General features: G+C 49.4%; 2 protein-coding genes across 11 annotated transcripts; one reads left to right on the top strand and one right to left on the bottom strand.

The window, feature by feature from the left end:
- Positions 1 to 73: 73 nt before the first annotated feature.
- On the bottom strand, positions 74 to 13,353 carry SLC25A45 (solute carrier family 25 member 45). 8 transcript variants are annotated; one of them, XM_080985876.1, is made up of 7 exons: positions 13,198 to 13,353; positions 10,136 to 10,225; positions 9,031 to 9,074; positions 8,167 to 8,238; positions 5,520 to 5,705; positions 2,960 to 3,227; positions 74 to 1,489 (listed from the first exon to the last, which is right to left on the bottom strand). In XM_080985876.1, exons 2-7 carry the CDS (start codon positions 10,170 to 10,172, stop codon positions 1,221 to 1,223), a joined length of 876 nt encoding a protein of 291 aa, XP_080842002.1. In that variant the 5' UTR covers positions 10,173 to 10,225; positions 13,198 to 13,353; the 3' UTR covers positions 74 to 1,220. The 8 variants fall into 8 exon arrangements, with proteins under 8 accessions (XP_080842002.1, XP_080842000.1, XP_080842001.1 ...); XM_080985874.1 differs by lacking the exon at positions 13,198 to 13,353 and adding an exon at positions 12,802 to 12,897; XM_080985875.1 differs by lacking the exon at positions 13,198 to 13,353 and adding an exon at positions 12,798 to 12,868.
- FRMD8 (FERM domain containing 8) lies at positions 12,914 to 27,871 on the top strand. Of its 3 annotated transcripts, none has more exons than XM_080985869.1 (11): positions 12,914 to 13,092; positions 13,896 to 13,977; positions 15,428 to 15,595; positions 17,303 to 17,404; positions 17,875 to 17,933; positions 18,713 to 18,879; positions 20,694 to 20,918; positions 21,353 to 21,476; positions 22,548 to 22,691; positions 23,830 to 24,034; positions 26,028 to 27,871. In XM_080985869.1, exons 2-11 carry the CDS (start codon positions 13,896 to 13,898, stop codon positions 26,144 to 26,146), a joined length of 1,395 nt encoding a protein of 464 aa, XP_080841995.1. In that variant the 5' UTR covers positions 12,914 to 13,092; the 3' UTR covers positions 26,147 to 27,871. The 3 variants fall into 3 exon arrangements, with proteins under 3 accessions (XP_080841995.1, XP_080841996.1, XP_080841994.1); XM_080985870.1 differs by having other exon boundaries at positions 12,914 to 13,075; positions 13,871 to 13,977; XM_080985868.1 differs by having other exon boundaries at positions 12,947 to 13,075.

Here is a 27,871-nt window from a genome sequence, read left to right on the forward strand (position 1 = left end):
CATCTATCCAAATGTTATGGCAAAGCTGTGTCCTCTTTTCCGGTGTGTTTTAGCAAGGCAGAACGGGCCACTCTGGGATATTTTATTTGTTTATTTCATTGCATTTATATCCTGCCGGTTTCTCCAAGGAGCTCAAGGTGGCATACATGGTTCTTCTCCTCAACAACAACAACCACCCTGCGAGGTAGGTTAGGCGAGAGGCAGTGACTGGCCCAAGGTCAGCACCCAGTGAGCTTTGTGGCCGAGTGGGGATTTGAACCCTCGTCTCCCAGGTCCCAGTCTGAACCTCTACACCATACTGGATAAGGCTGCTGGCTACATGACTGCTGCGATCTTAAAAAAAATCCAGGTAGGTAGACCGCCCATTAATAACCTAGTGTTACAGATTTGAGGGGGCAGTGGGTTGGCAAGGTTGAGACTAAGCCCCCACCCTCGTGTGTTTTTCTCCCTGAAAAGTACATAGAGTTGAAGGAGGAAGTGGGGAAGAGTGGCTCTCCTTCCCACTTCCCCTTTCAGCTCTATGTGCTTTTCAAGGTTCAAGAGTGGTGCTACAGGCTCCTACGTTGAGGGAGTTGAGGATGCTAAGCTAGGAGGAGACTGAGAGATGGTATGAGAACCATCTCGACTATCTAAAGGGCTGTCCCATGGAAGATGGGGCAAGACTGTTTTATGCCGCTCCAGACGGTAGGGTTCGAACCAATGGATTCAAAACGACAAGAAAGGAGATTCCATCTAAACATTGGGAAGAACTTTCTGACTGGAAGAGCCGCCCGAAAACGGGAAAGACTCCCTCAGAAGGTGGTGGACTCTCCTTCGCTGGAGGTTTTTTAAACAGAGGTTGGATGGCCTTCTTTAGCTGCGATTCGTGCATTGCGGGGGGGGTGGACTAGATGCCCCTTGGAGGTCCCTTCCAACTCTACCATGTGCACCCACTTCCTCTCTTTCTGTTTTTCCAGAGGAGGGGGAATAGCAGTGAGCAGAGGCAGCGGTGCCCACAGCACTTGCTCAAATGTGCCAGATGTGCCCAAGAGTCTAAATTGCTATATGGTTTGCCCAGAGGTGGCCAATGTCTTTGAGCTTTCTTTGGGACCAGGACTCACCCACCCTGCTAGGCGCCACCTCTGCCCCAAGTCTCTGGGCTGCAAGATGCTGGTGCGAAAGCCCTGAATAAGATGCGGAAGGGCAGCAACGCCAGCCCCTCCTGAGGATGCAACGGGGGTTCAGCCGAGAACCTTCAGCAGAGTCTCGTAGCTCAGGAAGGTGATGGCGTTGACTGGGAAAGCGCGGAGGCTGTTCAGGGCCAGCCCTTTTAGGAACACCCGCAGGCCCTCCTGCCGGGCACTGGTGAGGATGCAGTCCAGGATGCCTCGATACGCCACTCGCTTCACCCCGTCCATTTGCAAACGAGCCTTCACCACATCCATCGGGGTCGCCAAAGCCCAGGAAACCGTCCCGGCGCAGCCACCGGCAAGCAGAACTGTGGCAGAGCCTGCAAGGGGTGGGGTGGGGTGGGGGGAGGCAGGCAAAGAGCACAGCATGGGTTGGGGGCCTCTCTTGTGGAGGAGGAAGCAGGAGGGAGGGATAATGCCCCCTAAAACAGGGAGGGCAGCAGATGTCAGGCCGGAAGGAACTATTTTGTTTTGTACGAAAATCCCGAGATTCACTGCGTGTAGCCAGGCGGTCAAGATGCGGACTTGAAATTAAGGGATTAGAGAGCCCAGCAGTTTGTGTGAAGCCCTGGAGCTGAACTGAGCTCACAGTCCTCACACACATAAGACAAACCTGCTAGCCCCTCTAGTCCACAGTGGGCCAAATACCCCAGAGAATCTAGGAATCTATAATAATAATCTAGGAATCTAGATCAACTGCCTGTGAACCTGGAGGTTCCATAAGAACATAAGAAAAGCCTGGATGCTGGGTCCATCTAGTCCAGCGTCCTGTTCTCAAAGCGGCCAGCCAGATGCCCCACTGTGAATGCCCCAAGCAGGACCTGGGCACAAGAGCCCTCTCCCTCCCTCCCTGAGGCTTCCAGCAACTGGTATTCAGAAGCATTTCTGCCTCCGACTGTGGCGGCAGAGTATAGCCATCCCAGCTAGTAGCCATCGATAGCCTCCCCTTCCTCCATGATTTCTTTCTAATCCTCCTATGAAGCCACCGAAGTTGGTAGCCATCACTGCCTCCTGTGGCAGGGAGTTCCGTAGTTCAATTATGCGCTACGTGAAGACGTTGTCCCTTTCATCCCGTCCTGAGCTGTCCAACATTCAGCTTTGCTGGATGTTCCCGGTTGTTATGAGAGAGGGAGGAAAAGTTTTCTCTCCCAGCTTTCTCCATGCCATACATATTTTTATAATTTTCTATCATTGTTAGGATATTGAGGTTCCCTTCCACCTTAAAAGGAACAGACATGATTGTTGTATGTCACATGTCTGTTTACGTTCCAGCACAGTTTGCTGGGAACTTCCGTTTGTGCATAGCTTTTGCCTTAAGCTTCCTGCTCTTGGACATGAAAGAGAGCAGACATGTTTTCTTTGTCCTGAACTATGCTGAATAAACTGCTTGTAAATATGCTTTACATATGCCTCTGTCCGCCACTTCTGTTGCATGTTATTCACTCTGCTGGTTAAGGCGTGCTCAAGTTTCTGAAGGCTTCTGAAGCTGTGAGTCGCTGTTTGATGCTGTTCCAAAGGACCGGAGTTCGCCCGGTTGCCGGCTGGTGGGCTGGAGCCAGCTGGGGGCCTGCGAATTGCCCCCATTCCATTGGACACATCCCAACAGTCATGGCGCCTTTTACTTGCCTTTTCTCCAGACTAAAACACACTCACAAACACTCCTCGTCCCCGTCCCCCCCCGCGGCTCCAGCTTTCTCCGATATTCCAGAGGAACAGGTTCCCTGAGAGCCTTGGGAGATGTGCAGAGGTGGCCCACCCACCGGGCCCCCCCAGCGCTCTTTGTATCTCACCTGGCTCCTGTGCTTCTGCAGTCAACGCCCTGCAGAACATTGCGTAAATCAGGAAGTACATGCCCATGGTGGGGGTGTCGCGAAGCACCAGCGCCGTAACCCCACGGAACAGGCCACGGGGGCCTTCCTCCCGCAGTAAGCTGGCAGCGCAGTGCACTGGACCCCTGTACTGTGGCTGGGGGCCCCCCGGCCGGTCTCTGCATCCGTATGGGTGGGTCTGGTTCTGCAGCCGGACTTTGACAAGATCCACGGGGGCCAGGACCACAGCCTGCGTCAACACAGGGAATGGAGGGGGAGAGAACAATACTGTCTATCACTACTTTTGTTATGTTTGCAATTATGTGTATTTTTTACCTTTGAGCATGGCTTGAGCTATGGAAAGGTGGCATACAAATAAAATTATGAATGAATGAACAGGGGGGGAGAAAGGAAATGGGCTGCAGTGGAACAGGAAGGGGGGAACTACTTTCCACAAAATTTAGTCCAAGGCTGATCCAAGGCACACACTTCCATCCCCAGCCATACATCCCATGGGAAACTATGAAAGGCTCATTATCATGGTGCAGCAAGAAAACTGCTAGTACGTTTGCAAAGCTAAGCAGGGTCCAATATGGCTTCAAATTGGATGGGGGACAACACGTTGAGATTCCTGCATTGCAGGGGGTTGGACTAGATGGCCATTGGAGTCCCTTCCAACTCTACAATTCTAAGTTCCTATTGTTATATGAATGTGTTCTTAAAATTCTTTGATTCCTATAAAAATTAAATATGCATAATGAGAAAAGGAAGCAAAATTAACCAACTGACAAAAATGGTATGTGGGTGTGTAAAAAATAATAATCTTAATACACATTGTTGTGTGACACCGCAAGGTGCAAAATATTATCGAGGATCTACAAAGATAAGTTTCTCCAGAAGTTTGTCCTTTCTCTTTTGGATTTGGAAGTGCTTAAAGAGAATTGTATAAAAACAGCACTGCAGTGGCCTCTTTAACACCTCTGAAATTAGATAAGATCTATGAAGTCAGAAATAGTAACTGCTGATCCTGTGCCAAAAATGGAAGAGAGTTGGTAGCAGATGTGATACAGAGCTCAAGCATTTTGGGAAACGGTTCTCCAAACCCCAAGAACCCTTGTCTTTTTAATTCTGTTCCAGATTTAGTCTCCGATATGGTTTTGTAGCCCCAGATTGCCAGATGGATCCAGTTTATGCTTGTCACTGGACCTGTAAGCAGATACCTCAGCGAACAAGAATGTCTGGGGAAATTATGGGGTGCTATTTTATCTCTTATATTTATGACCTTCTCTAAAACTTTAAATGCACCTGAGCATGTCAGTTAGACATGGAGCCCAGTAGTCGTTTTGAGAAAGAACTCTTTGTCTTGGGTTATGACCAATTTGAAGAGTAAATTCCCACAAGGAGGTTAATATTCTGCCTATCGCACAACGTATTTTATCTTACAGAAAGGTGGCTTTTATGTGGACCATATGCTTCAGCTTTCATATGGCTTGATACATGCATCAAATAAAATGTGTAAAATTAGAATGAAAAAAAGAAAAAAAGATTAATTCCTAGAGAGGAGGGGCAGCCTCCAGAGAAGGAAATGGCTTGAGCAATTGATACAGCTCATAACCAACTGAACAGCGTCGTAATGGGGAAATTGTGCAGCTGTTTCAAGAGCTGAACAGGGAAAAACATGGAAGGAGGATGTTTTAGAATCATAGGCCTGTAGAGCTGGAACCCTAAGGGGGCATTTAGTCCAGCCCCCTGAAATGCAGGAATCCCAGCTAAAGAATAGCTGACAGAAGACTATCCAACCTCTGTTTAAAAACCTCCAATAAAGGAGAGTCCTAATGTTAGTCGCACTCAAGAGTAGACCCACTTAAATGAATGGGCATCACTAACACAGGTCCAGTGATTTCCATGGGTCTACTAGTAATAGAATTTAGCTGATATGCCCTACTTTCCTTCTAATGCAAAGGTTGTCCAGTCCAAATCAGTTTCAAGGGCAAAGTTTCCAGGCACAGAGGTCTCCTGGTGGCAGCAGATTCCCCTCCATTATGGTGAGGTATGTTGCACTTGTATTCAAAATTATAGCAATTATTTCTCAATTTGCATCTATAACACCTTCTGATGGAGTCCGTTCCACTCTCGAACGGCTCTCGCTATCTGAAAGTTCTCCCTGATGTTTCGTCAGGTTCTCCTTTCTTGCAATTTGAACCCACCTTCTGCGTGATATTTCAAGATGGAAATAATATCTCCTCTCAATCTCCTCTTCTCCAGGCTAAAGATCTTCAACTCCCTCCACCGTTCCTCCTAAGGCTTGGTTTGCAGACCCTGGATCATTTTTGCTGCACACCTTCCAGCTTGCCAATCTCCTTCTTAAAACTGTGGTGCCCAGAACTGGACACAGGGCTCCAGGTGGGGTCTGACCAAGGCAGAACAGAGCAGTGCTATGACTTCCCTTGATTGGGACTTGGGCGTGAAGTCACGCAGATCCCAAAACCATGCAAACTGAGCAGAGTCCCAGACAAGTCAGCTGGGGCTACCTGCTCCTTACCTGCACCAGTCCTGAGAAGCATCCAGCCGCGTAGACATGGGTGTAGCTGGGGGGGTTGGCGCTGCGATCGCGGTGGTGGGTGCCGCACAGGTAGAGCAGGAAGTTGCTGTAGGCCCCAAACGCAACAGAGTTCACCATGGCCACGCTGAGCAGCGGGAAGCTCATGCCTTTGAAGAAGCCAAGGATCTGCAAGGGAGAAGCAGGCAGGTGAGCCCTGCAAGGGGGAGTTGGTCTATATAACGCTTAGGGTCCCTTCCAACCCCACAGCCCTATGCTTCTATGAGCTGGGGGTGGCCCCGGAGGCTGGCTGCAGGGGGGGGACCATGTATGCCACCTTGAAGAGAAAAAGGTGGGCTACAGATAAATAAACTGGGGATTTAGCCAGAGTAAAAAAAGATAAAGGGACCCCTGACCATTAGGTCCAGTTGTGACTGACTCTGGGGTTGTGGTGCTCATCTCGCTTTATTGGCCGAGGGGGCCGGCGTACAGCTTCCGGGTCATGTGGCCAGCATGACTAAGCCGCTTCTGGCGAACCAGAGCAGCGCATGGAAACGCCGTTTACCTTCCCGCCAGAGCAGTACCTATTTATCTACTTGCACTTTGATGTGCTATCGAGCTGCTAGGTTGGCAGGAGCAGGGACTGAGCAACGGGAGCTCACCCCGTTGCAGGGATTCGAACCGCCAACCTTCTGATCAGCAAGCCCTAGGCTCTGTGGTTTAACCCACAGCGCCACCCGCGTCCCCAGAGAGATAGAGAGCAGGGGGTAAAACGCCTTGCGCAGTGGTTCCTTCTGACGCCCCACTCCCCAATCAAACCTCTCCCCTTTTGGGTGAATTTATCAGCAAGGGCTGAGTAGCTTATGGCAACTGGGATCCAACTAGCCCTGGTTGGAGGGGCTCTCACTGGAGGAAGAGGAGGTCAGCAGTCAGTCCCAGCTTGAGCCTTTGGTCAAAGTGAGTCAGGATACACTGTCAGGTTCTCTTCCAATTATCCAACACCCAGACCCTCCAGGTATCCCTATTTTCCAGTGACAGCCCCGGATTTACAGAAGCCCTCGTGGCTTCTGATTTCATACCGGAATGTCCTGCTTCTCCTTAGGAGTCGAACGTCTCATTTTTCATAGGAGAAGCATTGGGGGGGTACAGTAGGACATATCTATTTTCATCAGGGACATTTTGTAGGGTATGAACACCCTAAAGAGAGACTGCAACCAGCGGTGGAGGAAGCCACTCAGGTGCCTGGGGCCGCACACCCAGGAGCAGGACCAGCCCGCAGGGACTCCGGAGTCTGCCTGCCTCCTCCCACTCAGCCGCCCTACAGCTGGGGGGGGGGGGAGGCAGCAGGCAGACGTTTGGGCAATGCGGAACCTGCGCGCGCCCAAGCCGCCGCATGTCTCCTGGGAGAGATGTGTGGCTTGGGCGTGCTGCAGGCTCCGCGGTGAGTGCTGCCCAGCATTTTGTCACCCCTTCCTCAGTGGTGACACCTGGGGCAGCCCACACCCACCACACACCCCTTCCTCCACCGCTGCCTGCAACTCATGGGGAGTAGCAATGTTTTGGGTACCTAGAGGTTGCACCTAATGTTAGTCGCACACAAGACTAGACCCACTTAAATGAATGGGCATCACTAACACAGGTGCAGTGATTTCCATGGGTCTGCTAGTATTGGAATTTAGCTGAGTACAATCACATATGCCCTACTTTCCTTTCCTTCTAATGCAAAGGTTGTCCAGTCCAAATCAGTTTCAAGGGCAAAGTTTCCAGGCACGGAGGTCTCCTGATGGCAGCAGATTCCCCTCCATTATGGTGAGATATGCTACACTTGTATTCAAAATTATAGCAATTATTTCTCAATTTGCATCTATACATATCAATTAGCAGCTGCAAATTTTGTAAAAGCCTCTGTCCTCTCTTGTCTTTCTCTTCCGGTGATGCCTTGCCTCCCACCCTCTCTTCTGGCAAAGTCACCGCTCCCAAGCGATCTGTGGGGCAGGCCCCTGTGATGATGTCAACTCTCCCAAGAAATTAGATAGGCAAGGATCAGGAATGTGGCTGTAGAGTCAAGAGGCAGCACTAGAACTGCAAAGAAACAGACCAGCTTAGGAATTTATTTCTGGGGTGGGGGGGGTGGAGATTATTCCCAAATTGGGCATTTGGGGGAAATATTGAATATTAATATTAAAAAGCAAAATATTTATATGTACTTGTCTATAAAAATAGTCATATGCCTCTGTGTCATAAAAATATATCAAAGCAGTTTACAGCAATACAAACATAAAACCATACAAGAAAAAAGCATTAAAAAGTTAAAAAGAGACATCAAATAACCACTGTAGAAGAATGTGTTCTTAATTGCCTGGATAGGCCTGGAGGAATAGAAATGTTTTCAGCACACATTTAAAAGTTGGCACGGAAGGCGCCTGCTAAATCTCTAGTGGCAGACAGTTCCACAGAACTGGGCAGATCATATTTCCTTCTTCGGAATACCGGTAAGTGATTTTTGGGGGGTTAAAATTGCATTCTAAAATTATGCTGTTACAAAAGACCTTGGTCTAAATCTAACGGTTTAAGATTAGGCTGGGTTTTAAAAGGAGGTGAAAGCTCAGAGGTGAAGTCTGCACTGCACACACAACAGAAAGAGGCTCACCGTTTCCTCACGGTACGTCCTGACCACACAGTCCAAAACGTTCTGGTATCTGGCCTGTGTCTGCAACCGCACCTGGAACGGAAGAAAAGCCCCCAACTCAGGGCCAAATTAGCAGCCCCAAAGTCTCTGGGAATGTCCACTACCTGAAACCCTGGGCAGCCACTGCTGCCAGTCAGTGCAGGTAATAATAATAATAATAATAATAATAATAATAATAAATTTTATTTATACCTTGCCCTCCCCGGCCAGAGCCGGGCTCAGGGCGGCTAACATCAGTAAAATTACAGTAAAAAAATAATGGGGGGGGGGGGGACCAATTTAAAATACAGGTTAAAATGCAATTTTAAAAAGCAGCCTCATTTTAAAAGTAGCCCATAATGTAGCCAATACTGAACTAGATTAACCAATGGTCTGGCTCAGTATAAGGCAGCCCTGGAAGACTCTTTCCCATCCACTGGTAACTGGAGAGGCTGAGTCTGGGACCTTGTCCATCCGACACATGGACTCGACGACTAAGCCAGGGTGCCACAACCCCAGTGAACACACCAGTTTCTGCTTTCCCACTGGCCACCAATCCCTCTGGGGAGAAAAGAACTTTGTTGGAGATGAGGTTCGCTGCCGCAACCCAGCATGCTGCTCTGTGTGGATTCAGTGCCCGTTGCATGCTATGCAACAGTTGCAGTTAGCACAGAGCCTCAAAAGCAGCCAACCTCTTTGGGCATGCACCTCCCCAACACTTCTGGCTACCATCTCCCTCCCTCCCATCTGAGACCCATCTCCTTCAGGCCTCCCCCAGGGCTGGAAGTCCTCCCCACCCCTCCCCTGCCTTAAGCATTTCCACCCCCCTCCCCCCAAAGAAATCACCTTCACTGTGTCGATTGGGTGCCCCAGAACCAGCCCTGCTGCCCCTGTAGCAAAATAAAAAATAAAAAGGAGGAATTAGTGGGGTCGCTGTTAGGGTGAAGAGGCTCTAGGCTGGCTTGCGGAGAGAGAGGGGCAGGGTTGACGTGTTGCTTCTGAAAAAAGCATCTCTGAGCAGCCGCGGAAAGCTAAGTTGGTCTCGGTTTCATTTCCCTTGTCTGTAAACCAGAAATGAAAAACGGCCTGCTCCAAAGGGTTGTTGTGAGGAAACAAGGGCCAAGTCGTGAGAAGCTGGGAGCAGCAAAAGACAACTTCTCTTGTCCTCCCCCAACCCGATCCTATTTTCTTTCACTTAAAGGTAAAGGGACCCCTGACCATTAGGTCCAGTCGTGGCCGACTCTGGGGTTGCGGTGCTCATCTCGCTTTATTGGCTGAGGGAACCGGTGTACAGCTTCCGGGTCATGTGGCCAGCATGACTAAGCCGCTTCTGGCGAACCAGAGCAGCGCACAGAAACGCCGTTTACCTTCCTGCCGGAGCGGTACCTATTTATCTACTTGCACTTTTACGTGCTTACGAACTGCTAGGTTGGCAGGATTTCTTTCACTTAAGTCATTGCATTTTTACCCCACTCTTTTTCTAAGTGAGTTTAGGGCAACATGTGTATATGAGGGGCGGGGTTCCCCTCCTTTTTATCCTCCTAGCAACCCCGTGAGGCGGCTCAGGCTGAGAGGGGGACTGGATCAAGGCCAGCCGGGGAGCGTTGTGGGGTTGGATCGATGCTGCCAATCCTGGGTCTTTCGTCTGACATTCCAGGCACTTCTGCAACAGCTCCGTCGGTTAAAGTGTGGCGCTGATAACGCCAAGGTCACGGGTTCGATCCCCATATGGGCCACCCGCATATTCCGACATTGCAGCGGGTTAGACTAGATGAGAACCCTTCCAACCCTATAACTATGATTCTATTCTTCTACACACACACACATACCATCCCACTGGATCATACGGTCTTCCATGCTGAAATAGGGATGTGTCCCTACAACAAAGCCCCCCACCTCAATGTGTGTGTGTGTGTGTGTGTGTAAAGGGAAGAAGGAGTTCAGATCTTACCAGAAATCCATCCTGCAGCAAATTCTGCACCGGACATCGGAAAAGATTCTGGAAGTCTGGGTGCATCGCAGAGGGATGGGGGGGCAAAATCTGGTCAAAGGGAATGCACTGGTTGAGTTGTCTTAATCTTTAACCAAATGCGCACCACAGGGACACACGCTCTCCTACCCACCCACCCACTTGAGATGGACCATTAACCATGCAATCTGGGCTGAACTGGCCAGGGTGCTGTGCTGGGACCCAGAGGCATGGCTCCTGCAACAGCCCCACAGCAGCAACAGAAGTGGGGAGGACAACCTCTTCACACTCTTTCGGTCACCCCACACCAAGAAGGATATTGTAGAGCTGGGAGTGGGGGGAGATCAGAAAATGGCAGCCCAAACCATCAAGGGGATGGAGCCATTCCCCTACGAGATAAGGCTGCGGCACTTGGGACTCTCGTTTGGGGAAAAGGCAAGCAGGAGATGGCACGATTTGTAAAATGATTCACAGCATGTAGAAAAGGGGGCAGAGAAAAGGTTTTCTCCTTTTCTCATAACACTGGAGGTTGTGGGCATCCAATGAATGTTGGGAGGTTCAGGCAGGGACAGATAAAATAGAGCCTTCCTTCACACAGAGCGTAGTTAATCTGTGGAACTCACTCCCACAAGACAGCCACTTCAAAAGAGGGTGGGACAAATTCATGGAGGAGGAGAGGGCTCCTAGCCACCATGGCTATGCTCAGCCTCTGCAGTTGAAGGCAGAAATACAGTGGTACCTCGGGTTACATACGCTTCAGGTTACAGACTCCGCTAACCCAGAAATAGTACCTCAGGTTAAGAACTTTGCTTCAGGATGAGAACAGAAATTGTGCTTCAGTTGTGCGGCGGCAGCAGGAGGCCCCATTAGCTAAAGTGGTGCTTCAGGTTAAGAACAGTTTCAGGTTAAGAACGGACCTCCGGAACAAATTAAGTGGTACTTAACCTGAGGTACCACTGTACTTCCAGATACCAGTTGCTGGAAACTGCTGTCTTGTAGCCTAACTACAGTACCTTACAGGGTTGTTGCTTTGTTATTTTTTAAATCATTTTTGGGGAGGGGAATCTCTATGGAGGAACGAGAGGATAAAAACTGAAGAGTAAGAATCCTGATAAATAAACCAGTTGCCTTCTTAACTCTTGCATGTTACTCAGTAGGTTTCTCATTAGCTCTTAGCTTGAGGACACAAGAAGAGCCTGCTGGATCAGGGCCAATGACCCAGCAATCTGTTCTCACAGTGGCCAAATAAATGCTTGTGGGGAAACCTGCAAGCAGTACAAGAGCCGCCCCCCCCCCCCTCCTGCATTCTCCAGGAATCGTTATTCTTTTCCGTCTACACCTTCTGTCCTTTGACTCACCTGGGCGCTGGGATCCTGTCCCCGCCCCGCCCCCGCAGTTGCTGCTTTCAGCTCCAAAGGCCGGATCCCCCTTGCAGAGGCTGAAAACCCGCCCCCCACCCCAGCAAAGAAAGAATCCCTTGTCTCCTTGTGGCTTCTCTTCCTTCCCAGGATTAAATATTCACTGCTGTTAACCTTTAGACCGGGATCGGATCTGACTCGCTAAGTTTGCCACTCTTTTCGCTGCATGCTTCCAATCTTCCAAGCACCATCATAACTAGGAACACACCTTTGCCCCGAGATCGACGAGAGATCTGATCTGGCGCGCTTGACTTACATTCAGTAAATTGAGCTTTTAAGAAAAGGCTACGCTGTGTTAATTTTACAGGCAGTAAAAACGTCTGAAAGTTTTGCCGGTAGCCAAGAGAAGTTGAATTGAAATACCTTTTTTTATTTTTTTAGGAAAAATAAAAATTAATTGTGCACTCAGTGTGTTTTGAAGGTCAGTTCAATCCAATCATGAGGATAGGAACGGAAAATAAAACTGCAGACATAAAGATGTGATTATACAAATCTCTGGTGTGACCCAAATTTTGAGTCATCTCACCTCAAAAAGGATATTGTAGAATTGCAAAAGGCCCAGGAAAGGGAAACCAAAGTGATCAAGGGGATGGAATAACCCCCTGTGAAGAAAGGTTGCAGCGTTTGGGCATTTTTAGTTCAGAGACAAGGCGAGTAAAGAGACAGAAGTTTATAATATCATGCATGGGCTGCGGAAAGTGGATACTGTACAGAGAAGTTTTGCCTCCTCTCTCATAACACTGGAATTCATGGGAATCCAACGAAGCTGAATGTTGGAAGGATCAGGATAGATAAAAGAAATGACTTATTTATGCAGCACATAGCTGAAGTGTGGAACTCGCTCCCGCATGAGACAGTGATGGCCACCAACTTAGATGGCTTTAAAAGAGGACTGGACAAATTCACGGAGAGGCTATGCTCTGCTGAAAATCACAGGAGGGGATAGTGTTCGAATCCTGCTTGCCCACGTGCTCCATTCTAAGGGAGAGCTTTATGGAATATCTGAAACAGGGGATACACACACGCGCAAAATCGGAAGTGTTCCTCGCTTCACACGTTCAATGATAAACGGGCGGGGGATGTGGAGGCCAAGGAACGGAAAAATTCTTTGAGCTCGATGGGCAGAGACTCTTAAAGAGAGGGCAAATGCTGCTGCAGCTGGAGCCCCGTCTTGGAAAGCTCTTCTCTCCACGCGGCGCTCAAGCGGCTGCCCGTTCCCCAGTTACCTACCGTAATCCCCCGATTACAAGCGCGTCACAAATCACCCGAGCCAGCCTCCCGCCGTGACGTCCCCACAATTGGGGGTGGGGAAAACCTGCCGCGCGCTTGCGCGTGCGCAGTTTCCCTCTCCTCCTCCCCGCCCGGTGAAATTCCTGGGCTGGCAGGAGCAGCCAATAAGCGAGCTCGGAAGGAGTGACGCCAGACGCAACGGGGGTGGGTCCCCTGTTAGAACTGCAGAACTTTCCTCCTTGCAACGAAAGCAGGAAGGAAAAGGAGGACACAGGTGAGACTGGGGGGCAGGTAGGCAGCGCGCTTCCCCCGCCCCGGCTGCCGCCTCCTAGGGACTTTCTCTCCCCCCTCTGCTCTGAGTGCGCCCCCTCCCCATCTCCCTTGGCCCCCACTCACCTGGGCAAGGCTCCAGCACCCCCTCCCCGGCTCACCTGGGTAGCGCAGCGCCTAGCCACGCCCCTCCGCCCTCTGGGTCCAGCGGAGCAGGGCGGGGAATTTCCTAGGACTCTGCCCCGAGAGGAGTGCAATCTCACTTGCTGGAGACGGGAGAAAGTTGGTCGGGATGGGGTGGGGTGGGGAAACAAAGGGAAAGGGCTCAAAGCCCTTCCTTCCGATTGCGGCTGGGGACGGGGAGGAGGGAAAGTGTTTAGCAGTAGCACAAGAAAAACGGGGGGCGGGGGAGACGTGCAGCCTTCTGACCTCCCCCTTACACAGGTAGCAGGGCCGCAGGACGTCAAAACCTGCGCTGCATCCACAGTCGGGGATGGGGGTGTCTTTTTAACTGCACCAATTCCAGCCTGAAAAACGCTGGAGAGCCGCTGCTGCCTGTCAGTGCAAACAGCTTTGAGCTAGATGGACCAGTATAAGGCACAGGTGAGTAGGTGGAGCTGGAAATGTCCCCAGCCTGAAACCCTGGAAGCCGGTCAGTGTAGCATAGCAACTACAAACTTGCTGCTTGGTTTACCAGACATGGTGTATGGCACCTTCAACCCACTACAAATCAACTTCCTCTCCTCAAGTATATCCTGCAGCTGGGATTTGAACCCGCACCCAATTCCTCACATTTCAGATGTGTGCCTGCTTTGTCTCTACAGATGGAGGGAGACCGGCTCGGCATACCCCAAAGCACGGAGGACCACTCCCAGAGGAGCAGCATCTCTTCCGCAGGACCCCGAAGTGAGTGAGAAGGGGGAGAGGCAGAAGAAAGGGCCTGGAAAGGGGGGATGGGCACCTCAGGGAGGTTCTCGACCCTCATACTGGTGCTGGAAGGGAACAGGCCTGAGCAGGGTTGGGGTTTGTGGTTATGGGATAAGCCCTCAAGATCTTCAAGGTCCTGCCTTTTGCTTGACAGGCCACATTCCGTGGGTGGTAGGGAGTAGGGCATGTCGAATTCTTCAGCTTTCAAATTCCAAAAATGAGGGGACCTAAAAAGTTGTAACATGACTTATAATAATAATAATAATAATTTATTATTTATACCCCGCCCATCTGGCTGGGTCTCCCCAGCCACTCTGGGCGGCTTCCAACAGATTAAAATACAATAACCTATTAAACATTAAAAGCTTCCCTAAACAGGGCTGCCTTCAGATGTCTTCTAAAAGTCTGGTAGTTGTTTCTCTCTTTGACATCTGGTGGGAGGGCGTTCCACAGGGCAGGTGCCACTAGCAAGAAGGCCCTCTGCATGGTTCCCTGTAACTTGGCTTCTCGCAGCGAGGGAACCACCAGAAGGCCCACAGCACTGGACCTCAGTGTCTGGGCAGAATGATAGGGGTGGAGATGCTCCTTCAGGTATACTGGACCGAAGCCGTTTAGGGCTTTAAAGGTCAGCACCAACACTTTGACTTGGGAATTCAAAAGATATTTTGGTTAAAGTAATATAATTTAGTTTTGCTTGGTAGTTAAAATGTGTGTAAATTGCACAGAAATCATTAAAAATGATTGGCAAGTACTTGCCAATATTGTTTTTTTATTATTATTTAGCATTACCTGACATTTTAAAAGACAGCTATTTGAAACACTCAAATAATAATTAAAATTGGCAATAAGCTAAAAACATTACATGTCAAGCTACTACATATCTGGGTAGGTTTGCCTAAAAAAAAAAAAATGGAGACAGTAATGCTTCTGAAAAGCAGTTGCTCTTGCACTCAAGTCCTGCTTGCCGGTTTCCCATTGGGGCGCCTGGTTCGCTGCTGTAAGAAGCGGATGCTCTTACTAGATGGGCCCCCTTTGGCCTGATCCAGCAGGCTCTCCTCATTTACTTAAAATGTTCTCAGCGGGTGCTGAAAAGAATACAATGATGTCATTTGGCAGGGAGTTCCAAAGTTCAGGTGCTGCCACACTAAAATATCTGTTAACAAATACAGAGCAGGTATTATGTGACAAATCAAAGCGGCCAAGTGTGGTAAAGCAGTCTGGTTTAGATGCCAGTACGGAATGCTTTGAGACCTGACTGCGTCTGGTTCCTTCATCTGAAAAGTGAAGGAGATTGTTGGTTTTGGGGGCTCCTGCGTCATTTGCACGTAAAACGGGGTGGGAGTTTAGCTAGAATCTGGATCTCCTGTGACCTCTGCTCAATTGCAAGAAATGTGCTGGTGTCCCAATCCTCCTCCTTCTCTTGTCCCAGGCCTGGACGTCCTGGTGTACCTGATCGATGACACAGTGGTCCGGCTAACAGTGGACAACCTGCCGTCAATCACGGCCCACGAGCTCCATCGGATTGTCTTGGAAAGCCTGAGGTTGCCTGAGGGGGCCCTGGAGCTATTTTCTCTGTGGCTGGTCTCCCCATTTCTTGGTAAGGCTCCGCGGCTCCTTTCTAAATGAGCCCTTAACTCTGTCGCTGCTCCTAGCACCCCTGGAGAATCTGTTGTTATGCCAGCTAGCGGTGAGGGGTGCCTGAGCATGTGCAAAGTGCCTTCCTCTCGCACCCATCTCATGTTCCTTAACCCCAGAAGTGCACCTGAGCATGTGCAGAGTGCCTTTCCCATGGGTGATCTGCTGATTCCTGGCACTTCACAAACTGATTGTGGGATGTAAGCTGCAAATCTGCTTTTGAGAGCTCATGCAAGCAACCTGAGTCGATGACTAAGGTGTGAGTCAAGCAAGTCCCAGGTTTGAAAGTTGCTTGTGGCAGGAGCCCTTGAGGTTGCTTTGAGCAATCTAGTATTCTCTCCGCCTAAGCCCACATCTGGACTTAGGTGATAAACTTGCTGACCTAACGTCAGCAATGTGGCAACCCTTGATGCATATTTTTCTTTGGAACTTCCCTCCAAAAACCCGCACACCCTTTCCCTTGTTTCAAATGCATTGCTGTGTAAAATGTGTTGCTAGCGTAATGAGCACCATACAAATCAAATTCCAGGTCCTGCTTTGGGGCTCCCTATCGGGGCATCTGGTTGTCCACTGTGAGAACAGGACGCTGGGCTAGATGGGCCCCCTTCGGCCTGATCTAGCTGCAGAAGGGCTCTTCTCATGTTTGATTATTTTTCTAAAAAATATAGCCCTCCTGTTCCTAGAATCATAGAATTGCAGAGTTGGAAGGGACCCCAAAGGGTCATCCAGTCCAACCCCCAGTGTTAGAAATTAGCCAGGCACCAGGCTCATTCTTGCAACAGGTGCGAGTCCGATTGCGACCTAATGGAGCGCTCTAGATGCCAGGTTGGCAATTGGGAAAGCAAAATGTCACCTGGAGAAGGATCTAAAATATTTTCCTTGGAGCTTGCATTTGTTTTATTTTGGATTGTTTTATTTTATGTTTTAATGTGTTGCAACTGGTTTGAGATTCATTGTTTAAAATATAAAGCGGTATAGAAATGAAAAGAAAATCATCATCATCATCATAAGCTCCACCAAGGGGGAAATGGCATCTAAACATTCCATTGTGGTAACCATTTGGTGATTAGATTATATAGCTGAGTTTCTGCAGTTCCCTGCAGTGTAGGAGTCACAGCTAACTGCATCGGTGCCTCAGAATAGTTTACAAAATAAAAACACACAATTATACAAAATTTAGAACTCAAATTAAGCAACAGAGATGAAAACATCTGAGCAGCATATACAGTGCAACAGGCTTGCTGGAATGTTCAGTTGTTTTAGCCAGGCGTCTTAAACTTAGCAGGGATGGTGCCTGCTTGATTTCTAGTGGCAGGGAGTTCCATAGAATTGGGCCCAACACACTGAGACAAAATAGGAAGCACATGAAACACTTTATCCAAATGTGGGTAATGGAATGGGCTGATGACACTGTCTTTCCTCTTGTTATCAAGTGAGCTTTGCCAGCTCTGGGAGCGATCCAGCGCTGCGCTTGCAAATGATCTTAGTGATCTGAGATGGAAGGGTCCAAGTGGTCTCTGAGGCACCCTGAACAAAAGTTGTTCAGGGCTTTGGAAATTAATGCTTTAGCCTTTAGCCTTCCCTTTGGCTGGAGGGGTCAGTCTCTGGGGAGCCTGCTGAATGCCCTCACTCTCTGCCATCTTTCTCTCTCTCTCTCTCATCTTGGCAGAACTGCAGCTGAAGCCCAAACACCAGCCCTACAAGGTCTGCCGCCAGTGGCAAGACCTCCTCTTCCGCTTCACCAGCTGCTCCAAGGATGAGATCTTCGAAGGTGTGGATGTGAGCAAAGTTCCCTCCTCCGGCCCCCCAAACTGCTGGCCTCCTACTACCTTTCTGCCGCAACTGGGCAGAGAGTTTGGGGGCCTGCTGGTTGCAGCCTCCCTTTCGAGAGGGGGAGGGATGCCTAGTGGGCAAGCCGGTACCAATCCACACAGTAGTTCTGGAGGCTGTTGGGGATGTGGGTTGGGGTCCCTTCTGTGGCTGCCTGCCTGGCAATGCCGTGAGCAGGTATGGCTTCCCCTGGAAGCAGCCTGCACTGCAGGGTTCTCGCGACTCACAGCTTTCTGGGCCTGCAGGAGAGGCTGTTTTGCTTTTGACGTGCCCCATATTGTCTTCTACGGCTGGAGGCAGCAGTGCTTTTGAATCTCAGGTTTCTGGAAACCATGGGAGGGGGAGAGTTGCTGCTGTTGCCACTGGCCTCATCCAGCAGGACAGTTCTTAGGTTCTCTTTCTCTTCATCAGATGAGCCATCACTGCAATTCCGAAGGAACATCTTTTTCCCAAAGAGGAAGGAGGCCCAGGTGAGTTCTCCCAATGGTATCCTCTAATTGCATAGTTTTCTTTACTCTCTAGGTAGTGCCACTGATCTGCACAGTACGACAGATTCATGAAGGAGAGGTCTGTTGACTCTGCTATGGCCTCTACTGTTGGAAGCAGCAATGCTTCTGAATGTTAGCATCTAGGGGTTGAAAGGCCAGCTGGCTCGGCCCAAGTTGGAACGTCTCCCTCTCAGCCTTGCCGCTGCGAAGATTCATTGACCTCTGCTCCGACGTACATCAGCGACTCAAGCTTGCAGACTTGAGCACACTTTGCTCAGCAGTGTATACAGCGCAACAGAAGAGGCTTGAGGCTGTAGATACATACTAAGCTACGCATTTATTAAACATAAATCAGGACAAAGAAACATGTCGTCTCTCCTTGCCGTCTTCTCGGAGAGAGAGAACAAACAACAGCTATACAGAGCGGAAATTCCGCTTACGCCAGCAATCTGTAAGCAGACAGGCAACACACAACAATCCCATGTCTGCAGCAAAAGGGTGGAATGGAATCCTCAACACTGAATACCAGTTGCTAGAAACCCCAGGAGGGGAGAGTGTTGCTCAGTGTTCTTGAGTCCTCCTTGAGGATTTCCCCTTTGAGGCATTTGCTTGGCCACTGTGAGAACAGGATGTTGGCCCAGATGGGCCGTTGGCCTGATCCAGCAGCCTCTTCTTACATTCTCTGCCCCTTCCCCTGTTTGGCTTTTGAATCTGCTTGCTGCCTGTGTGCCCATCCTCATTTCTCGTCTCCTCGTCCCAAGATCCAGGATGAAGATGTCCTGCGGCTCTTGTACGAAGAAGCCAAGTACAACATCCTGGAAGGGCGGTACCCTTGTGACCTGGCAGACTGCGAGGTGCTGGGAGCCTTGGTTTGCCGGGTGAACTTGGGGCGCTACGATCCGGAGCAGCACACAGCCAGTTTCTTGAAGTAAGTGGACACAGCTGTGGGGCTGAGATATGTGGGGTGCTCAGCCCTTAATGGGGGGGGCATTGTGCCTGTGCAAGGTGGGGCTGGGGAAGGCAAATAAGAGGCTCTTGAGGCATCAAAAATGGCCCAGATATAAAAGGAGGTGGTAATATTTGCAAATGCTAAAATGTTGTATGTGCATGAATTGGCAAGTGGATAACTGATGGTTAAGGATAATAAGTTTTAAAACAACAACAAAAAACTATTGTAATAGAAGGTTACTTGTAAGGAATGGAATGTGAACAACTAGAAAAAACACAGCAGCAACTAGAGGAAACTTGGGCACATCAAGAATTGTAAAACAATTTTGGGGGGGAGGGAATATTAAATTTGTCTTAATTTGTGGCTGATCTGGTAGAATTTGGAGAATCAATAAAAACGGTTTGGCGAGAAAAGGAAGGAGGTGGCAATCACCAGTGAGCTGGTGTAGAGGGAAGACGAAAGGTGTGGGGAGACTTTCCAACCACAGCAATGGAATCCTGGAGTTAGATGGAACCAAATGCAAGTTGAAGGAAGACAGCTCACACCCTGTGCCCAAGTGGAGGGAGATCAAGCCGGGGGGCTGGGAGTAGGTGAAAGGGGGCCAGTGAAGGATCCAAGAGCACGCAAAAGACGGCATGCACACCATATGTTGAAAGCACATTTAATGCACATTCCCCCCTCCCCCCAAAAGAGGAGATGAATGGGAACTGTAGTTCGCCCCCCTCAGAGCTTCAGTTCTCAGCATGCTTAACAAACTACAATTCCCAGGATTCTTTGGGGGGAGTCATGTGACTTAAATGTATGTTGTGTATGCAGTCACACTTTTCTGAGTAGAAGAGGTCGGTCGTCAACTTTAGTGAGCTAGCCCTAGTGGCCTTGACAACTTCCAGGTGAAGCTATTCCACTATATAATCTTCATTGCGCAAGTTGCAATTGAGAACAAAATAATCATAATTAAAAATTTAATCCATTTTTAATTAAAATCCCTAATTATACTTGGCTAAAAAGATCTGCTGTCTGCTTAGAAGTACCCTCTGCTGACTTGCTCTGATCCTTTCCAGTTTTTTCACTCTGTTCTGTAGGTCCCAAAAGGGTAAAAATCTAATTAAGAAGCCGGTGATTTCTTGATCAGAACAGGCTGTTAATTCAAAAGAAACGTGTCTCAAGAATTTTTGCCTCCGGCCCATCATTTAAGGGACATTTTCATTGCCTAATGAATTGCGTCCCCCGTTGGCTGATTCAAACACAAATCCTTTGGGAGGCAGGAACCTCTTTTTGTCTGTCGCCTAACATGACCAAAAATCTTAGCATGTATGTCTGAAGAAAATGTGACTTTCTCCAGCACCTTTTGAAGTAGCTGCTTGCTTGTAATTTCATAGCGAAGGTATGTGGACCATCCTTGTTGACCTGGCAGCCTTGAACAGGGTTAGCTGGTGAAGTGCCCTCCATTCCCTGTGGACTACAACTTCCTTAGTGGGTCATGCAAACTGCTATTGTGAACAATGCTTTTTATAGGCAGCCCTGTATTAAAAAAGGGTTTTAATGCTTGATGTTCTGTTATGTTTTTATATGTGTTGGAATCAGCCTAGAGTGGCTTGGGCAAGCCAGCCAGAATTAATTAATTCATATGGGGTGGGGGGCACTGGGAATGAGTTTATAGAAACACTGGTTTAGAGTGGCCCCTCATGAGGAAAACCCTGTAGGGCTGTAACCTGCACCCCACAGAGCTTTGTGGGGGGCAGAGGGAGCTGTACCTTACCCTATGCTGAATGAGCTTTTTCCTCCCCGCTCAGAGAGAGGCTGGACTCTTTCCTGCCTTCCCACCTTTGCCAAAGAGGCCACAGACTCCTCTCGGCCCTGTGGAAGCGAGGCAGTGCCCACTCGCCTGCGAACGAACAGGGCCTGCTGCGAGCTTTCCGGGAGTTGCCTGAAGAGGAGGAGGCCTGCGAGGACCGGGCTGCCCTGCGCAAGCTTTACCTCTCCTACCTGCAGAAGTGCCACGAACTGCCTCATTACGGGTGAGTCGGGTGGCTTGGTGGTTGTGGGAACGGGAGTGGGGATGCAGAATGGGCAACCTGGATGCCAGCATGGCAAACCACAGGGTGGTTTCTGTCAGGGTGCCCTGGCCTTGCTGGCTGCCATGTTCATGGGCTGTCTGCGCGCTCTCTGCCTGCTGAACAGCATCCTGTTCTTGCAGAAGCCAAATACCCCTAAGAACCAATGAATCCAGATAGACTGCCTTTGGACCTGGAGGTTCCACGAGGGCGTAAGAAGAGCCTGGCTGCTGGGTCAGGTCAAGGGAGGCCTGTCTAGTCTAGCATCCCATTCCCACAGTGGCTAACCCAATGGGAAGTTCTTGAGCAAGCAGGACCTGATCACATCAGCCCTCCTGTCTGCGCTTGAGATTCCCCACTTGCAATTCTCTCCTTGTGTTTCTTTCCCTCCTTTCCAGGTGTGCCTTTTTCTATGGGGAAATTGACAAGCCCGCCCAGGGCCTGCTGCATCGGGGAGGGCGCAAGGCCGTGGTGGTTGCCATCAGCCTGGAGGGCGTCTCCATCATCGACAGCAAGGAAAAGGTAAACTCAAAAGATTCCTGCATTGCAGTAGGTTCGGCTAGATGACCCTTGAGGGGGTCCCCTTCCAGCTCTATGATTCTGTGAACTTTACAGTTCTGTGATTCTAGGGGTGAGCCAGCCCTCCTCTCACTGGGGCCTGCGCTCTCTCTCTCAGGACCTGGGCTGACTTTGTGGGCTAAGCCCTCTGCAGCTCTCCAGGCCCCAGAGCCCCTTCCTGCCTCGTGGCCTGGGCTCTTTTGCAGAGTTTGCAATATGGAGAAGGGGTTAGGGACTTGTCGGCAGAGGAAGAAGTGGTGTCTTGGGGCCCTTCCCTTCCCTTCCTTTTCTTATTTATTTATTAACCAAAAAAAGGGGGAGGGCAAATGAAAAGAAATAAAGCAAAAATTTGGAGATCTAAACCATGAAGCACCACAGCCTGGAAGGTCAAAAGCACAAAGGTCCAGCACTTCTTCCCAAAGGAATCATATAGTATTAACTCATACAAAAGTTCCTTTGCAAAAAACAGAAGACTTGGGTTTGTTTGTTTGTTTTTTTAAGTATTCTCCATCCTGTGAGTTCCATCATCATTGAAAAAAAAGGTTCTGCATAATCTTAAAGGTACCAGATGTTTGCATATGCTGGTATCACTGAGCAGATGTGAGGTGCCTCAATATTTGTATAAGAAAATAAAATACTTCAGATACTTTCAGTTTAAAGAAATACCTTTTCAATAAGCGGTATGTTGGGGGGCCCTTTTCCAGTTCTGAAAGAGTCCAGGGGCCCAGTCTTGGAGCAGTGTGTGCTTATGAGCGAATAATAATACTAATTTTATTATTTATACCCCACCCATCTGGCTGGGTGTCCCCAAGCACTCTGGGTGCCTTATAGCATGTCTAAAAAGATAATGAAAACATCATGCATTAAAAAACCTCCCAATACGGGGCGGCCTTCAGATGTCTTCTAAAAGTTGTGTAATTCTGTATCTACTTGACATCTGAAGGGAGGGTGTTCCACAGGGACACACACACACATTCTTGCACCCCTTGCACACTAACCGTCTTTTCTGTTCACCCACCCCCTGTTTCCCGGCAGCACATCTTGCTTGGCCTGGCCTTCCAGGAGCTGTCCTGGGACCACACTTTCCCCAACGAGGAAGAGCACATCCTTTGGCTGGAGTTTGATGGGGAGAACGAGGGCACGCCCGTCAACAAACTCCTGAAGGTCTACTCCAAGCAGGTAAGAACCTAAGAAGGGCCTGCAGGACCAGGCCAGTGGCTCACATCCTCTTCTCACAGTGGCCAATCAGATGCCTCTTCTGGGATACCTGCAAGCAGGATTCGAACACAAGCCCTCTCCCCTCCTGTGCTTCCCAGCAGCTGGTATTCAGAAGCATTGCTGTGCTCATGTGTGCATGAATAACTGGCAAGCACCAAACCCTTATTTGGAAGAGCAACACTTTTTAAAATCTTCGTAGCATTTAACACAAAACAAAATAAATGACGTGCTGGCTGTCCGGCAATGATGCTCCACAAAATGTCTGGCCACAGAAACAATTCTCACTTTGCATGGAGAACTCAGCCCATCTCTTCCGGCCTAAGAGATGCCTCGTCTTGGGGCCCAGCTTGTAAGAATATAAGGTGCCCCAAGACTGTCATAAGAAAATCAGCTGTTTTTAAATGTATTGGGTGGTGCTGTGGGTTAAACCACAGAGCCTAGGACTTGCCGATCAGAAGGTCGGCGGTTCGAATCCCCGTGAACTCCCGTTGCTCAGTCCCTGCTGCTGCCAACCTAGCAGTTTGAAAGCACATCAAAGTGCAAGTAGATAAATAGGTACCACTCTGGCGGGAAGGTAAACAGCGTTTCCATGTGCTGCTCTAGTTTGCCAGAAGCGGCTTAGTCATGCTGGCCACATGACCCGGAAGCTGTACGCCGGCTCCCTCGGCCAATAAAGCGAGATGAGCGCCGCAACCCCAGAGTCGGCCACGACTGGACCTAATGGTCAGGGGTCCCTTTACCTTTACCTTTTTTACTTTTTACTATTCTGCCTTTCCTCCAAGGAGTTCAAGGTGGCATATCCCCCAGCTTGTCCTCCTCACAACAACCCTGCGAGGAAGATCAAGCCAAGAGGAAATAAATATATGTAATATTACGAACTTCAAATAGCGACTGGCCCAAAGTCATCCAGTGAGCTTCATGTGAGCTTTGCGGGTAGGACTTCTTGTTTAAATTGTGTGCAGAGCCATGCACGGTGATGGCACTATATAATTCAATGCTAACAATAATGACCAAGTGGGGATTTGAACTCGGGTCTCCCAGGCCTTAGCCCAGCACTCTTAACCACTGCAGTTAGCTGCTGCTCCTTCTTTCCCTCCAGGCTGAACTTATGAGCGGCCTGATAGAGTATTGCATTGAGCTGAACACGGCTGCCGAGGGGGGAGCTCTGGACCCCAGCGCTGCGTCCTCCTCCTCTGCGTCCCAGAGCCCCACAACTGACAGGCGGCACCCCAAGCTCCAGCGGCAGAACAGCGTCCTCTGCAGCCGGATCCAGCATCTTTCGACCATAGACTATGTTGAGGATGGTAAGTTGGCAAAAGCGGGGAGCCGGGGTGGGTGCCAGATGCGGAAGGTTGTGTGGTTGAAAGGGTGGGAGACAATGCAGCCTGTGCTAGGGGTGGGGGGATGTTAAGTTATTTTTTGTGGGGTCTTTTGGCTTCCCAGAGGTAGATTGCGGTTGACCACTGTGGGAAACAGGTGCAGAGAGAGCCTGTGGCCTTCCAGGTACAGACGTACCTTGGTTATCAAACGCCCTGGAACTCAGACATTTTGACTCCCGAACGCCGCAAACCTAGAAGTGATTGTTCCTGTTTGCAAACGTTCTTTTGGAACCCGAATGTCCAACAGGGATTCCGTGGCTTCTGATTGGCTGCAGGAGCTTCCTGCAGCCAATCAGAAGCCACAATTGGTTTTCAAACATTTTGGAAGTCGAACAGACTTCCAGAATGGATTCCATTTGACTTCCAAGGTACAACTGTACTACGTTATTTTGATGCTGTCTTTTGACTCCCCCAAAAATCCCCCTCCCCAGGCGTCTCACAAATATATCTCAGGGGGCAGATGTTGCAGAACCACAGCTTCCAGCATCCCTCACCGATTGCCCCGCTGACTGGGGGTGCTGGGAGTTGGAGCCCAACAACAGCGTTATGCAAAGGATCGGAAAAACGAAACTGGCAACTATCACAATGCTTACACACAAGCCTCTGTTGTGTCCCTTTTGGAGCTCTGCGTGGAGTTCCAGTTGCCTCGTCACAAAGCACTGAGGGGGAAAGGAGCGACAAAATTGATTGAACAGCTGGAGCAGCTGCCGTTGCAATTTTCTTTTGTTGCATTTATTGTTGTTGTTTAGTCGTTTAGTCGTGTCCGACTCTTGGTGACCCCATGGACCAGAGCATGCCAGGCACTCCTATCTTTCATGGCCTCCCGCATCTTGGTCAAACTCATGTTCGTAGCTTCAAGAACACTGTCCAGCCATCTCGTCCTCTGTCGTCCCCTTCTCCTTGTGCCCTCCATCTTTCCCATTTATAGCCCACCTTATTCTGCAAGAAGCTCAAGGTGGCGCAGAGGGTTCTCCCCTCCTCATCTAATCCCCACCACAACCCAGTAAGGTAGACTAAACTGAGAGAGGCAGGGACACCCTGTAAACTGTATGGCCAAGTGGAGATTTGAGCTCTGGACTCCCAGGTCCTAGTTTGACAGACTAGGCACTACACTACAGGGGCTCAGGTGGACAGCGCTTGGGGCTCTTTAGCTTAGAAAAAAAGTCAGGTGGGAACATGATAAGAGGTGTTTAAAACCATGCATGATATGGAAGAGGTGACTAGAGAGGGTTTTTCTTCTTTCTCATTCTATTAGAGTACTGTGAAAAGTGAGGGAGGGGTAGGAGACTTTGCCTGTACCCAGGGACCCAGCACTTCTACACAAAGTTCATAGTTTGTAATGCAATATGGCATGGAAATAAATAAAATAAAAACCAAAGTGCATTGTTAAACTATGGAACTCACTCCCACAAGAAGCAGCGATGGCCCACCAACTTGGATGGCTTTAAACAGGGATGAGGCAGATTTATGGAGCTGTAGACAGCCTCCAGGACCAGAAGCCCTAGGTGCCAGTGGCTTGGAATTGCAAAGAGCAGGAGAGGGGGGCCTGTTGGACTCATGTCCTGCTTCTTGGTCTTCCCAGGGTCAGGGTGCTGGGCTAGGTGTACCAGTTCCCCATCCCAATCTATTCAATTGTCATATTAAACCCCTGATTGGCCACGTACCAGAAAAACAGAGCCTCCAAGCACAGGGACAGTCTACCTTGGATTGCTGAGTCCTTGGGATAAGGAACACTGAAGAGGATTGTCACCTCACTGCTCTGCTTGAGGAAAATGTGATGCTGGACTAAAGGGACATAAATATTTTTAACGATCCCACACCCCACCCCACCCCTCCACAAGGCTCCTCTTGGGGTAGGAACCATTGTTATCTCTGCACTGCTGGCCCTGGACTGTACAGTTTCTGCTTCTCTCCCCAGGGAAAGAAATCAAGAGAGTGAAACCCCGCCGGACTACCTCATTCTTTGGCCGCCAGTTGTCCAACGCCCCCACCTCCTACTCGGCTGTCCGGGGGGCAGAGAACCTGGAGCAGGGCTGACTGCCTTCAGCAGGTGGCATTATTGGGACCAATTGACTTGGGGGGCAGCTGAGCTGTCGGCATTCTAACCACCTTCTGGTATTGGAGCCAAATCCTCCCCCCTCCAGAATCCTACACACACGCCAATACATCTCAAGTAACTTTTCTCCCCATTTCTGAGTTTGTTCTCAGTGTGCAGCAGAGGATCCAGGTAGTTGTTTGTCCTTTGGTGGCTGAGTCCTGCCTCCTGGTCTGCTTTCTCTCCAAATTTGGTTCTGCTGAGCATATGAGGTTCAGGGCAAGGCAGGGGGAAGAACATTGGGGACCACTGTCAGAGGGAAAGCTGAGCTCTAATCTTGCATCAGATGTCTGCTTGCCTTGATCTGCCTCTTATTCCAGCGGTTGCATCTTCAGAAATACTCTTTTTTTTTTGCAGACAAGATACTTGTTTCATTCATTTACTTCAAGCCCCACTACATTTCTCCTGTTCCTTACAGAGAGCCTGGTGACTGGGGAGCTATAGGGGGAAAACATTTGAAGGAAGCAGGGCTGGGAGACACCGTTTCAGATGCAAGTCAGAGCATGTTTATTTGCAGAACAGTTTGTCTGCCTGAGATGCAGCTCTGGTGGATGAGCTCTGTCCTAGCTGCACCTCCCCACACCCAGCTACAGCCCCCAATGTTGGCATTCTGAAGGGGTTTTTTGTCTGCACATCTGAACAACTTCTTCATTCATCATAAATGCCCCACCCCCCAAAAATAGGTTCCAATTCCCTTGAAGTAGCCTGAACATATGTTGGTACTGCAGCAAGGAAGGATTTATGCAACACGAAGGCTCCACACATTTTATTTCTTTTTGCCTTTTGCAGAAAATTTAATTTCACTCCAGAATTGTAACGGGGAATGTTATTAAGCATTTTACCTTAGCAGGCTGGGAATATTCAAAACAAAGGTGTGCTCTGAGAGATGTGAACTCTAGGGGAGAAATGTGCCATCTTTCCATTTTATATTTGGGTGTTTAGAAAGGCACAGTTGCGTTTGCAGATAGGGCACAGCTGGATCATGATGTGTGTACACATACCCCATCGATACTTCTGGAAGCCTCCCAGAATTGGGCAAGAAATGAGTGGTGTTTAGTGCATCTATTAACTTTAAACATATGTACCCCATTTGAGGTTGTACATTCACTTCTGCACTTGGGAGAAAAAAACTATGTTGAACTGTTTCAAGCAACTTTGAACCCAAAGAACGTTTTTGTGGTTGGCGGAGGGTGGATGTCATTACATCTAGAAAAGCCCTAGCTTTGCCAGTTCAGGGACTGGGAAACTTGTGGCCCTGCAGATGTTGAGCCAGTGGTCAGTGCTGATGGGAGCTGGTGTTGCACAGATCTCCTCACCTTTTCCTTCTCCCTAAGCCTGCAGAGCATCTATGAGGGATGTCTTTGCAGCGGGGTCCTGTCCTGTGATTGCTCCCCCCTCTGCCAGCATCTCTCTCCATGCTGTGCCTCTAAGGCCACCGCTGCTCTTTGTAACTTGCTCGTAGGGACCTGGGCATTGACCTAGCCACAGAAAGCACGGTAGGAGAAACCTCATCTTGCACACAAAGTTGGGGGAAAGTGCCTTTTTTTTAACTTCCAAAGAAATACTATGCAACGTGTTTTACACTAATCTTTATTTTCAGTGTGTGCTAACTCACTAACTTTGTATAAAGGATCATTTGTTTGTTGCAATAAAGATGGTGGATCTGA

The sequence above is a fragment of the Podarcis pityusensis genome, assembly GCF_964106645.2.
Source record: "Podarcis pityusensis genome assembly, chromosome: 16".
NCBI lineage: Eukaryota > Metazoa > Chordata > Lepidosauria > Squamata > Lacertidae > Podarcis > Podarcis pityusensis.